At 45.6% G+C, this 14,596-nt stretch overlaps 1 protein-coding gene across 4 annotated transcripts in view; it reads left to right on the plus strand.

Annotated features, from left to right (window-relative positions):
• MYT1 (myelin transcription factor 1) overlaps positions 1 to 14,596 on the plus strand; it is a 175,484-nt gene that overhangs the window by 89,469 nt on the left and 71,419 nt on the right. For all 4 annotated transcript variants that reach the window (XM_081867541.1, XM_081867542.1, XM_081867543.1 and 1 more), the window contains exons 5-7: positions 5,872 to 5,934; positions 11,241 to 11,491; positions 13,657 to 14,445. In XM_081867541.1, the coding sequence (XP_081723667.1) occupies positions 5,872 to 5,934; positions 11,241 to 11,491; positions 13,657 to 14,445 (1,103 nt within the window). The remainder of the gene's footprint in view (positions 1 to 5,871; positions 5,935 to 11,240; positions 11,492 to 13,656; positions 14,446 to 14,596) is intronic.

Genomic DNA, 14,596 nt, shown 5'->3' on the forward strand with positions numbered 1-14,596 from the left:
TTTGCAGACTGATTCTCTGAAACATCAAGCTCATATACACCATTGATTAGCTTTGCTTGAGCAAACACTTTGCCATTTCTAGTCACTTTACGTTCTCCATTTCCAAATGTGATCTGGAAACCTTTCTTGTCCAAAGTGGACACGCTGATTAAATTGCAGCTCAGCTCTGGAACATACAAAACTCTAGAGATTGTGTTCTCAATGCATTCATTATTTATATTGCATTTCAGCCTCATGGAACCTGCACCTTTTGCTTTAACAATGTTGCCATCTGCAATTTCAATTTCAGATTCTTCTTCATCATTTATCTCATTAAAATAGTCCTTTTTATATGAAAAATGCGAGCTGGCACCTGAATCAATTATCCATTTATTACGTCTATTTTCACGATTCTGGACAGCTAAATTCCTTTCTTGCAGTAGCCATGTGCATTCGCATTTCCCCTTCTTTTCCCCTTTTGGCTGAAAGGGGTGGGGTTTCTTGGCTTTAGGAGCCTTGCAATTCTTTGCAATGTGTCCTTCTTTGTTACAATTGAAACAAATCACTTTCTTAGGCATCTCTTTGGACTTTGTACATTGCCTAGATGCATAACTGCTGTCCTTGCTTCTAGCATTTCTCACTGGAGATTCAGCTCTATCTCTGCATTCTTCTTTTAAATAACCAATCAAGTCTTTAAAAGTCAGACCTTGTCTATGATCCATCAAACTTACAAATGCGCTAAAGCGTGGTCCAAGTGATGACAACAAAAATGCTATCTTTGTATCTTCATCAAAAGCTTTGGGAGTCAGATCAATTCTTTGAATAATCTCAGTAAACTTGTTGATGTGCTCTGTGAATTCCTCTTTTGAATTCATCCTCACTCTGGTTAATTTACACACCAAGTTTCTGAAGCAGTTTATGCTAGATTCTCCATACACGCGCTCTATATCTCTTAAGATTTGAGATGCATCATCTGTACTATTTATTAATGATAGCTGCTCATCACGAAGTCCACTCAAAATTATGTGTCTAGATTCGCTGTTCATGCGTTTCCAAGCACTTATCTTGGCTAAAGCTTCCTCAGACGATCCCATAGGTTGAGGGTTTAAAGCTTCCAAAATGTGCTTATAATCTAAACATGCTATCAAGCGCTGCTTCCAGTGTATGAAATTGTGTTCATTCAGCACAGGCATTCCTAGCTTTGCATCACTATCAAAAGCTGCTCTAGCCATCTTAAAATCCAAAAATTTGAAAATTCTTCAAAATTTCAAAATTTCTCAAAATTTTAAAATCAAAATCTCAAAAATCTCAAAATACAAAACAATTCTTCACTGCCTTGGGTCACTGTGAACTCTGAGGGAAGGGGGGGTTGCTTAATCCCCACTGCACAATGGAACAAAGGACCATGTGCTTACCAGGAAGTTAACTCAGAAAAATACTACTCAACTCAAAATCACAATCCAACGCAATCCTTCAAAAATACGCAGAAATATGCAATACTGGGCCCAATAACCCTTTGTGGGAATGTTCTGGGGTGCAGGAGAGGATATATTGACTAATTATATCCTTATCCAACTTGTACTAACAAGTTCCCAAAATATCAGCAGAGTTTATAGACATTCCCCTTTAAGTTCGCAACGGTAACGCTTGCACAGGTTCGCTAGAACCTCTATAATAATTACTCTGGTAATTTCCCCTTTGTTCCCTCTTAAAATACAAGACACGACACAGTCTTTATAAAAGTATAAAAGAGTTTACTCACGTTCTGTTCACAATATGATCCCAGAAGGTAGGCAGGCTTAAAAAGGTTACATGCACTTAGAAACATGCACTTATAGGAAGATAGTACTGTCCTCTCTTGGCTGAGAGCCAAGAGGGCATCCTTAGATGTTTCCTCATCGAAGGAAGATGGCAGAGAGAGAGGCAAGAGGCAAGAGGCAAGAGAGAGAGTGGCTGCCTGCCCTGTGCTTTTATCATTACCTGCACAGGTGAGGCCACACCCACCTCTGGTCACATGCGGAGGAAGTCCGTCCCCAGGAAGTTTACCTGCTTGCTGGACAGACATCCCTCCCCATGTTCTAACATGTACACTCTAGGAATGTTGTCATTGACTGCTCCTGTGTTTACATCCCACAAAGGGTGCCAAGCTCTGCTATCACCCAGCCAGCCCCAAGGGAAAGCTGTCGCCTCTTCCTCGCTGTTTGGTTGGCCAACTGCTCATCTGAGTATTAGCCTTTCATAACCTGAGGCTGAATTGTTTGGTGCTCGATAGCATTACCCGCACTCACCAGGGGCAGCTCGGGAGAAACAGAAGCAGCCCTTGAAGAACTTAACACAGACCTGAACTCGAGAGCATACAAATTATAGGCTCACAAAGCCACCGAGCACTATTAGAAGCACAGCGAGTGCGAAGGTTCAAGTGAGAAGAGCTCCGTAAGCACAGCACAAATGATACAGGCTGTCTTTCCTCTCCCCTTTTGATGAGAACGCTTCCTGCATCAAAGAGTAATTGGACCTTATGTGACCCAGCTTCCTAGGGTGTTTCTGCTCTGAGAGCCTGCTGTTTCTCTCTCAAGGTACTGGGTTAGAGAGCGGCAGGCGTACCACTTGCCTACGTTTTATTGCTGAACACATGAGTGGAGGTGGTAATTGAAGCTGGCGACATATTTAAGGGGCAGCTCGGAGGGCCTGCACAAAGCCATCACTGCAGCTGTCCTCTAATTGCCTGATTAACTGGACGATTAATCGACTAATTGAAGCCCAGGCTGCATCTGCATGACAAAAGGAGAGGAGGCCATGGTAAAAGAAATTAGCAGTCTTCCAAGAAGTAAGGGAGAAATATCCAATGGGTGATGGATGTAAGTGCCCTTGCAGGACAAGGAGGAAGAAGGCGTGCAGCAGAATGAGGGGAGTAGAATCCCAAGGTGTTGGGGGAGACTAAGCAAAGTGCCATTTTTGAAGGCTCCCCTACGATGGACAGAATAGGTTTCTTTTTATGGAGACACAATTGCATGTGTATTGGGAGCACAGAGGTGGTTCCTGTCCTGGAGAGTGGCAAAACCTGGAGGTCACATGGTGATTTTATTTTATTTTTAATAAGATCTCCAGCCACAATCATGCCCAAGTTGGCTTCAAAACAATAGTTCAACAATGCAAATGCCTTTTCACTGGTAGCTTGAACAGGTTCACGGGAAGAATGAGATATTGTTCTTAGAATAAGAACAGTGTCTGGTTTGTAGAAAACAAATGCACAGATGAAGATATAATGTGAAACTTTGGGCCCATGAAATCCCCTACATTTTCTTCAGCTTACAGACATTTCTACGGGTTATGAGAAAATTTTCCATTCATTTCTTGGAAGCCAGGCCTGGAAATGGAGCAGCTCTGCCTAGCCAGGAAATCTGGCTGTGATCCTGCCTCCAAGCCCTACTTTAATTGATCACCAATGCAAAACTATCGCCCTCTTTCCCAGGTGCCTTCTAAATGGACTTACTATTTTTGCACTGGAGCCCAAACTCAGGTGCTCTCCCCTACGGGAGGATGAGGTGGTTATGGGGAGAGAGAGTTGGGACTGGGCCTTGTGGAGCATAGCCTGCCCTCTTTCCTTCAGCTCCCCACTGTAAGACTTAATTTCATTCCCCAAAGACCACAGCAAACCCTAGAGACTTTATATGAAAATAAAAATCAGGGTTTTTTCCGCCTGCTTTTGTTCATTCAGTTTCATGTAGTGAAACAAAAGCCCCTTTTGCTTGTTCCACTGGAAGCACTTACAGAGAAAGCTGGATCACAGCTGCTGCCCTTGTCATACATGCATTCATGCGAAGGTCCCAAATTACCAATGCATGTACTTAATGTATGTATGTTACCTTTGCCCATGTAACTGCAGACCCTTAAATAGGCAAGTTGAATAACTGTGTGGACAGTGCCTATAAATGTACAGTTTATATGCATGCAAACTTCTGCCAGATGTGCACGCTCAGCAGCAGCAAGCAGATGTGATCCCCATTTGTATACGCCAGGGGTCAGCAAACTTTTTCAGCAGGGGGCCAGTCCACTGTCTCTCAGACCTTGTGGAGGGCCAGACTATATTTTGAAGGGAGAAAAAATGAACGGATTCCTATGCCCCACAAATAACCCAGAGATGCATTTTAAATAAAAGCACACATTCTACTCATGTAAAAACATGCTGATTCCCAGATTTTCCACGGGCCAGATTTAGAAGGCGATTGGGCCGCATCCAGCCCCTAGGCCTTAGTTTGCCTACCCATGGTATATGTATTGCCCTCGTTTACACATAATGCTAAACCATGCTTTTATTCAGTAAGAAGTGATTAAACCTACTGAGCAGCTCAACTGTGGTTTGTTTCCTGCCAAGAGACCACAGCCTGAAGCCATGGTTTGTTGTCGGCTCACAGACCTTGGTTTGTTTTCACAGTGGCTTCTCATTACGTGTAAACCCAGCACCCTTTGTAAAGGATGAGGACCTTACTAACCATGCTGGGTATGTTCTACCTCCACTGTTGGAGGTAATAGGCTACTGAATACCAGTTGCTGGAAACCACGGTAGAGAGGGGTACTCTAGTGCTCAGGTCCTGCTTATGAGCATCCCAAGGGCATCTGGTTGGCCACTCTGAGAACAGGATCCTGGACCAGATGAGCTGTTGGCCTGAGTTATGTTCTTAACTCATGGTTTGCTAAACAAAGCATGTCTTAGTGTTATGTGAGAACCAGGTCATTCTGTTGAACATGTGACAGAGGCTCAAATTCACCATTCTTGAAGCATGCAGTAGACTTCAGGCTTGCCTCCCTCTTCTTCAAAGCGGCCACAAACGTAAGCTTTTAATTCAGGTGAGCCACGGCTGATATCACCCAGATGCTCAGGGTCCCAGGGTCCAGCTACTTTTAGTGTGTCTGGGGCAGCCTATTATGCTGCAGTCTCCAGTCCTGAGGGAAGGCAATTAAAATTAAACAGACTTTTACAATCATCGGCAAAAGAGTAGGCAGAAAGGTGAGCTGGTCCAATTGTTATGGGAGACAAATCTGTTGTTCAGGGAGGTTAGAATTATGGAAGTGCATTCTGTATGGCAACAAGGCTGTATTCAATTGCATTTGCTCAGGAGTGGATCATATAGAACATTCCCATTTGGCTGGAAAGGAAACCATTCTTCTCAAATCACCTACATATAAGTTGGACCTTATGAAAATTCGCAGAGGAACTGCAGTAGAAATTGGCCTCAGAGGAGGAAGCACAGTGGGGGCATCAAACAATCTGATGTAATCATTGTAACCACATCATAAATACTACAGTCATGTGTATCTGAACATCAGAAGTAGTTTTGGATGTATGAATGATTTCAGGATCCAGCACTGAAAGACATAGAGCTGCAGAGGAAGTCCAGTTGTGTGTGTGTGTGTTTGTGTTTGTGTGTTTGTGTTTGTGTTTGTGTTTGTGTGTGTGTGTGTGTGTGTGTGTGTTGGAAATAAATAAATAAAAGCACCATCAGTAGGAGGTGAGTGCAAGAGTTGTCTGGTTTTAAAAGGCTTGCTTTCACACATGCAAATCTTTAATTAAACCTACTCATAAAACTATAATGAACCGTTCATTTAATTAAATGGGGTGACTTATTTCATTAATTTTTAGCAAACTGCAGAGCCGCTGTGTTGCCCTCATCTGCTGGAATTCAAAGGGAAGAGATGAACTGTTTAAAGGAAATTATCTTTTCTTGCATGGGGTATTTCAGTGGCTCCTTTGTTTTTCAAATGCACATGCGACTTGTTGGCTTTTGTTTAAACCCGCTACACACTTTGATTTAGAAAACTTTGCTGTTGTTGTTTTACCTCTTGAAGTCACGCCTGTTTTTGTTTCTTGGCTATGTCACCCTCTTAACTTAGCTGCCCTACTCCAGGATGTAACGGATCGGGACACATCCGGGGGAAGTACGCAAGACACAGGAGGTGAGTTTTGGTCACCTTCACCAACATGGCTGCCATTGTTGCCATCCTCATCAAATCCTCCAACCTGTCACATCTGGAAGACATTACCTATGCCCTGTGTTTCTTCCTGACCTTTCAATTCATTGAACGCTGATTAAGGATGAGCAAATCTGTCAGTTTTGGTTTCTCTCAGTTTCTCACTTTTTCAGTCTTAAATCCAGGCCTCCGTATCTGTCAGGGAACTGCCATCGGAGCCAGAGGCGGAGGGAAGGCTCTGGAGGGATGCCGGAGAGGGTCCCAGTAGGGAGAGAGGCAGCCCATCTGGTGGGGAAGGAAATCAGCGTAACACTAGTGGAGAAGGGGGGCAGATGGGGGAATCGGCAAGGTGGCTCCATGACTCTTCACCGGAGACCAGCGGGGAGAGCACGGGTCCTCTGCTGCCCACACCCTCCCTGCGCAGAAGGCTTCCGCGCAGGGAGAGTAGGAGGCGACTAGGCGTCAAAGAACTTCTTTGCTGGAAGAAGTTCAAGAAACGCCCACTGACGGATTCTGCCAGGGATTGAGACAGCCACGGATGGGTGGCTGTCCGGACAGAAAGGGTTCACCCAGGTGACTCAGCCAGGTGTGGTGACGACTTACGCACGAGCAACCCCCTAGAAGCATTACAGTATCTGTGATTATTATTTTTTTACGCCTTCGTGAAAATTCGTCAACATTTTGATGCCAATTTCTCCTAAGACACATTGTTGTATGCAATTTTGCCTGATATACGAAATATTTTTTGCAAAGCGTATTTTCCCAAACATAACGTACCGTATTTTGTATGTTATTCTCAACGATGTTATTTCTATGCACACTTTAGCTTAGTCCATGCATTTCTGTGCACATTGCTTGGCTAAAGAACCACACTGCCATATTCAGAGAAGTGTAAATATCAAAGGATGAATGGGTTATGGTCTGCATATTGTTTCAGAAAGTGCAAATTAGGTAGATTTCACTTTTAAATACAAACCAAATCCCTCCCAATTGTCTTGGGGTTCTCCAATATCAAGCTTGATGATAGTAGTCCATCAGAACTTTCCAATCAACAATGGGGGCAATGGGTAGGTTAGATATGGATATTTTTGACTCAGAAATTATTGATAGAGGTTAATGAAATAAAAAAATTATGCTATGGACAAAGTTGATTTGGGAAAGTATTTCTGCCTCTCTCATAAAACTGCAGCTTGGGGTCAGCCAATGAAATCTGTTCAGGACAGATAAAATGCATTACTTCTTCATACAATGCACATATTATTATTATTATTATTATTATTATTATTATTATTATGAAATTTATTTATACCCCGCCCTCCCCAGCCAAGACTGGGCTCAGGGCGGCTAACACTAGATATAAAACAATTGATTGAAATACAACTTTAAAAACAAGATTAAAATACAACCTTAAAATGCAGCCTCCTTTCAGTAGAAACTCAAATCAAAAACTTTTTTGGGGAGGAAAAAGTCAAGTCTTCACCAAGGCCAACTATCCAGACTGGTCCTACGTGGGCCAGAAAAAAGCCAGGGAAGTTCCCAAATAGGAGTTCCATCACAGGAGGAGAAAGGAAAAAGGAAAGAGGGGGAGGGGATCAAGTTGATTCCAAGCCAAAGGCCAGGCGGAACAACTCTGTCTTACAGGCCCTGTGGAAAGAAATCAGATCCTGCAGGGCCCTGGTCTCATGAGACAGAGCGTTCCACCAGGCCAGAGCCAGTGTTGAAAAGGCCCTGGCTCTGGTTGAGGCAGGAGACAAATTAGCAGGAATATAAAAACACAGGAAGCTACTTCATCCTGAGTCACACTGTTGGTCCATCTAGTTCAGCTGACTTGCAATGGCTCTCCAGGATTTTGGGCAGGGAACATTCGCATCCCTACCTGGAGATGCTGGTGATCAAACCTGGGACCTTTTGCATATAGGTCAGATGCTCTGCCACTGAGCTACAGCCCCTGGAGGCATTTTTCTATCAACAGCTGGTAGACATGAGAGCCTCCATGTTCAGAGCTAGCATAGCTATGAGACCAGTTGCTGGCAGTGAGGAGGACTGTGGTTTCCGCACCTTCCTTATAGACTTCCAAGTGGCTGGACACTGTTGGAAACAGGACGCTGAACTAGATGGAAATTGGATCTTCTCTGGCAGGGATCTTCTGACATTCCTGTGTTTTCTGGTAATCACTTCTGAGATCTTTAACAGCTCTGGGTACCAAAATGTGTGGTTACTAGGCAGCCACCAACTGCTTTGCCTTCCCCTTTTCCAGTACGGGAAAGAAGTTGTTCTGTGGCTTTGAGCTTAGCGATGCTAAAGGGAAGCAACAGCATTCCTTGCTGTGGTCCTCAAGTCCCTGGAGCCTCAAAACAACTTTATGGGGTTGGTCTTGAGCTAGCATTGACCTCTTCAGATATTCTGGTATCAAGTCTCCAACAACAGTGACAGCTGCACTGAAATTGCTATGGTGTGAAATTTGGCATGTCACCTGACAAGTGACAGCTTGGATACCTGTCTCATTTAAAGCCAGCTCAGGAGACCTTGAAGAACTGGAGATCAGTTTATATATAGGGGAAAGGTTTAAGTGCAAAACAGTTTGTGCTACTCAAGAATGTAAAGCATGGGGAGGAGGACTAACTTTTTTATTAACTAGCGCCATTTATCCAACACGGTGCTTTGCAAAGAAAAGGTTTGCAAGGTCCCTGCCCCGATGAGCTTACACTCTTGTAGACATAGAAAAACAACGTATGAAAAGGATGAAGCGTGGGATATGCATTTATTTCAATTACACATACTTTGGCTCAGTTATAGTACAGTATCAGGAGTACAGTGGTACCTTGGTTGTCAAATGTAATGTGTTCCGGGAATCCGTTTGACTCCTGGAACCATTTGAAAACCAAGGCGCAGCTTCCAATTGACTGCAGGAGCTTACTGTACTCTAGCGGAAACCACGGAAGCCGCGTCAGACGTTCAGCTTCCAAAAACCGTTTGCAAACCGGAACACTTACTTCCAGGTTTGCGGCGTTCGGGAGCTGATTTGTTTGGGAACCAAGCCATTTGACAACCAAGGTACCACTGTACTACTACGATGGCACAAATCCGAGAGTGAGGATTATCTGTTGCTCCTTGACTTGTGTACTTTGGGTGGCATGTGTGAAAAGGCTCCAATGAAGGTACTATGTACAGTGGTACCTCGGGTTACATACGCTTCAGGTTACATACTGTCAGGGGTTCAGGGAGAGAGACGCAGAGTGAGGGGGAAGGATTCCAGACTGACGAGGAAGAGGATGACAATGACCCAAGATTGTCCATGAGTCCGTCCAGTGAATCGGAGGACTCCCAAAAGGGAGCCCCTCTGGTCAAGCCAAGGGGAGCTAGAGGGGGAAGCAGTCAGGAGCAGGGAAACGAAGGGGGAACCCCCAGTGGGAGTTGGAGAGCGAGACCGGCTGCTCCGCTGGAACGGAGTGAGGGGGGAGGAGTGACCAGTGTGTCAGAAGGAGCAGAAGAGGAAGCAGAGAGGGGAAGGAGATCAGGGCAAAACGTCCTGCCGGAAGGGGAGGAAAGTAGTATCGAGGGCAGTGTAACTGTCGAAGGCAAGGTCAGGAGCAACGTACGCGCGCCAAGTTCAAAATGGGAGGCGCGCGGAAATGAAGAGAGTCCTGGGGAGGAGCCTGGTCCCAAAGCCCGAAGGAGGGGGGAGGAGGCGGCAGAGGATTCAGCCTCTGGAGAGTCCCGAAGGGAGAGAACACAGGGGGGCAGAAAGACCCTGCGGAAAAGGAAAGAGAGAAAGAGGTGGACCAGTACAAGCCTCTTAAACTGGTGTCGAGGCGGGAGTGACTCAGAGGGGACTTCAGCGGTCTAAGGGTAACAGACGTAGGGTCACGGACCTCGGATGTAAAGCTACTAATGTTCTTCAATAAAAGCTTTTGTACATAAGCTGGAGTGGACTTTGGTCTCTTGTGAGCTGGGACCACGGGTGATTCTGACACATACGCTTCAGGTTACAGACTCCGCTAACCCAGAAATAGTACCTCGGGTTAAGAACTTTGCTTCAGGATGAGAACAGAAATCGTGGAGGGGTGGCACAGCGGCAGCAGGAGGCCCCATTAACTAAAGTGGTGCTTCAGGTTAAGAACAGTTTCAGGTTAAGAACAGACCTCCAGAATGAATTAAGTTCTTAACCCGAGGGACCACTGTACTCTCCAGTCAGCAAGCAAATGAGAAATTATCTTTGTCCCTAGTGGCCCAGGCACGGTAAGGGGAGCAGAATACCAACAGAGAATAAGAAGATCCTGCTGGATCTGGAAAACAGAAGCAGGAAGAAGGGCTCGTTCCTCCCCCCCCCCCCCCCAGCATCTCTCATGGAGTTTAGCTCCAGACGCGTTACATCAGCTAGAAACAAAGGGAATGGCTCGTTTCATGCCTTCGAATCATTTCAATTAATCAGGGAGTGACAGTTTCATCACATGTCCAGAATGAAGCCATTACCTAAACATTGCAAATTAAGACACATGTACTTCAGCCAGTCTAGCCGGTTGTGTGGCGAGTTCCCGCCTCCCCCTTGGAAATAAAGACACAGGACACCAGTATTTTAGGCTAATAGGCCACAACTTTATTGATTACAGGAATTGAGCGGTATTGGCTTAGGCATTGGTCCTATCGTCTAACCGGCTTCAGCCTGATTGCTTGAAGATCAGGGAGGGTTAACCATCAGTAGGGGGAGTCCTGCTGATGCACATCAACTAAGAGCTCCCCCGGGGTCACTGCTCGGGGGCGTGCCTTAGGCCCACACCTTCCCAGGCTTCAGACAGGGTCACGCCCCCCGGAATCCTTTATCGGACTACCCTTCAATATGTGGAGGAGGTGATGGCGCTTCCGCCCCCCACTCATCTGCATAACAATACCCTTACCAATGCCTAACCGCCAATGCCGAGGAAGTTGTGATGATTTGCTACGAGATGGGTGACAAACCAAATGGCTGGTGCCAATTTGCCAAGTGGAAAAAATTCCTACCAAGCCCCTTGATGGCAACCAACCGAAGTCCTTAGCAGTGTCAGAAAGCCAAACCTAAAGGGTGGGAAACCAGAGCAGCTGGAGCGGAGAAAGAGGGAAATCCTTGGCTGCGCGGGCCAAGCCTCCCGGGCCAGCCGATTGGCTGGCAAGGGAGATGACGCAGCCGAGTATTCCCTGATCTTGCGGGGGCTGCAAGCCTCCTCTCCAGCTAGGAAGTGGCTTTAGCTCTCGGGATGCCAGTGCGTTACAGTGACAAAGCTCTCTCTCTCTCTCCCCCCCCCCCTTGTTTTTAGTTTACAAAGTTGCCCCCTCGCAAAGAAGAGGAAACTTCAAGGTGCAGAAGCAGAACATCTGGCCTGCAAGAGGAAATCCCACCCGCTTAAGCTAGCCCTCGATGAAGGCTACAGCATTGACAGCGATGGCAGCGAAGAGGCAGAGGCGAAAGAGGAGTCTGTGACGGATGACTCCGAAGGCACGCTGGAGGAGGAAGAGGCAGAAGCAATAGACCAAGAGGAGGCCTGCAGCAGCTGTCCACCGGAAGAAGGTGCCTTATTTCATTATTGGCTCGACTGCAAAGATTTATTTCGTGGGCAGGAATAAGAAAGGGAACGTTGACAATCTACAGAGTGATAGCTCCTCTAAATAATATGTAGATGCTGTCGTGGTAGACATAGAGGACATGCTAGCCAAGGCAGCTAGACATAAACTTTATTGGGCTCTCTCCAACACAAATCTAACAGGAAACTCCTGACTCCACCCAGAAGATGCAAATAAGTCCAGTGCCACCTAGTGACTAAACTATATAATGACACTATCCACATATCTTATTCGGTTGGAAGTCCTTTCAGGTTGCCTTGGGCAAGATAAAGCAAATAAAGATAACAAATTTTAGGAGGAGAAGGAGGAGTAATGTTTTTTTTAAAAAAAATCAGTATTTCACTTTTTTTAAAAAGGAACATTTAAAATGTGGAACATTCGATGCTTCAGGTACTCAGCCATGAATCTCTAAACCTGAAAGGTTTCTAAATAACTCAACCAGAGGAAGGTACAGTCTGAGTAGTAACATTGCTATGGGTGGAATGAAACTCACTGGGTGAGCTTGGGCCAGTCACTACTCAGCCTAACCTACCTCACAGGGTTGTTGTGGGGATTAAATGAGGAGGGGGAGAACTCTGTATGCCACCTTGAGCTCCTTCCAGGAAAAAGTCGGATAGAGTTGCAATAAATAAAATAAAACCAACATCATGCTATTTAATTTTAATTACTTCCAATATTCGCGAGACCATTGGCGCCTATTTTGCACTATCCACTTTGTGCCTGGGGGCCAGAGGGGGAGACAGACATACCTTTGCTTGACCCTAGTTACATTAATGATAATGCAGTATGTGCTTTCAAGATGTTACCAATCCATTAGCACCTCTTCTGTCATTAGCCACGAGAACCTTTTCATTAACTGCAATGGGCACCAGTTCACTGAAAGACTCGTTTGCACGAGAGAACTATTGGCAATAACCAAAGTTATTGCCTTGCTTAGCTTGGGGAGCCCAGATTCATTGCTTTCCCCCATGTAAATGAAGGCAACGCTGTATGTTTCCATTGACAACATCCTTCTGTGTGATATTTTCCACACATAAATATCAGTCTAGAGAGGCATTAGACAAAGCACACAAGTATCTAGTTGATGACTTCTGGAGGCATCCTGGGGAAAATAAATGTCAGGCACTGATGTTCATCTCATCAGAGGGAACAGTTTTAGGAAAGAAAACGGTCTGTTTACCTGCCATGGCTGAATGCTATAAATATGGCCACACCAGCAGTGTAATAGCAAGGCACGGGTTTCAATCAAACCTTTAAAATGGGCTATTTAAATGTTTATGGGGGGGTGTCCCCCAGCTATTCTTCCCTGCTTAAGTTGGGTTGCCAGTTTTCAAAAAGTGGGGGGAAATTGGACATGGGTTGCCATATGTCCAGATTTTCCTGGACATTTCAGCGATCTCTGTCCAGTCACTGATTCTAATGGCAGAATCCTGATGATGTCTGGAAAATTCTAGATGTATGGCAACCCTAGCTTAAGGGCTAAAACCCCAAGACACAGCAGAATATGGCACCCAGCCTGCTCCAGACCAGCTACAAGAGAAAGCAGCAAAGACCTGGTGAAGAGAGCACAGCAGAGGTTAAAACAATCTCTCAAAGGACCTGTTGATGGCATTTTACCATTGCACTGTGGAGAGTGTATTAACCTATGGTCTGTGTGTGTGGTTTGGGAGCTGCATGGCCAGGGAAAAAACAATGCTGTCCAGGGTTGTAAAGACTGCAGAGAGAATAATTGGGTGCACTCTTCCCACCTTGGATCAAATCTATGCTTCCAGGTGCCATAAGAAAGCTGCAGAGATAGCGCAGGACAGTGCGCACCCCGGAAATGATCTCTTTCAGCTTCTGCCTTCTGGAAGAAGGTACAGGGTTATAAAGACTAGGACTAGCCGCCTGAGAAACAGTTTCTACCCAAATGCAATTCTGCTTCTAAATGCAGTATAAGGAGTCTCTATAGTATATTGTATTTTAAAATGGGGTTTCAGAGTTTTTAGGAGGTTTTGAATGTCTTATGTAGATTTTTCAATTTCATGGTTCTGCATGGGACAATGACAATAAAGATATCGTATCATATTGTATCGTATCAAGAAATAATTGCCAACTCTCTTTTATTTCTAGGCCAAATATCAGAAGGAACTCTTGCAGCCAAGGGGCAGGTGTCCAAAAGCGAAGGACAGGTCTCCAACACTGGGGAAGATGTGCACTTGCTACATGAAGGAGCAGCGGAGGAGGAGGAGGAAGAAGAAGAAGAAGAAGAAGAGGAAGAGGAAGAGGAGGCAGTTGAGGAGGAATGTGAAAAGGAGATCATCATCCAAACGGAGGATGCGGAAGAAGTCATTGAGGTCACCAGTGAACGCAGTAGCGATTTGTGCCTGGAACATCGGGATGATGAGGTGAGCTCCTTTTGCAAATTGCAAAAGGAGGAGGAGGAAGACGAGGAAGAGGAGGAGGAAGACAATGAAGAGGAGGAGGAAGAGGAAGATGAAGAGTATGAGGAGGAGGAGGAAGAGGAGGAGGAGGAGGAAGAGGAGGAGGAGACATCAACTGCAGTGATCTGTGAAGAAGCTCCTCACACATCTCAGGACTCCCCAAAAACACACTGTGAAAGACAGATAGTCAGCTCCAAGCCTGAGTATTCTGTCATTGTGGAGGTGAGATCAGACGATGACAAGGACGATGATTGCCACTCCCAGAAATCCACTGTGACTGATGAATCTGAGATGTATGACATGATGACCCGGGGAAACCTAGGTCTTTTGGAACAGGCTATTGCTCTGAAAGCTGAACAGGTTAAGGTTGTGAGAGAGCCTGGCCAGCAGCTGGCCGGGGAGCATGTGAAACTTTTCCAGGTCGAGGACAAGCAAAACAAAGCCCTGGACTCCATCAGAAAGAGCTACTACAGCAAAGGTGAGGACTTTGTCCTTCCGGTGGCAAATACTGCTATCCCCACCCCCACCCCAGTGGCAATGAAAATGAGTTTGGTGGGGTCTGGGAGCCCCATTCCTATAGATCTGCAACATCTGGATGCCCCTGTGTCCCCACCAGCCCACTGTTCTCA

The sequence above is a fragment of the Podarcis erhardii genome (assembly GCF_964252035.2).
Source record: "Podarcis erhardii genome assembly, chromosome: 6".
NCBI lineage: Eukaryota > Metazoa > Chordata > Lepidosauria > Squamata > Lacertidae > Podarcis > Podarcis erhardii.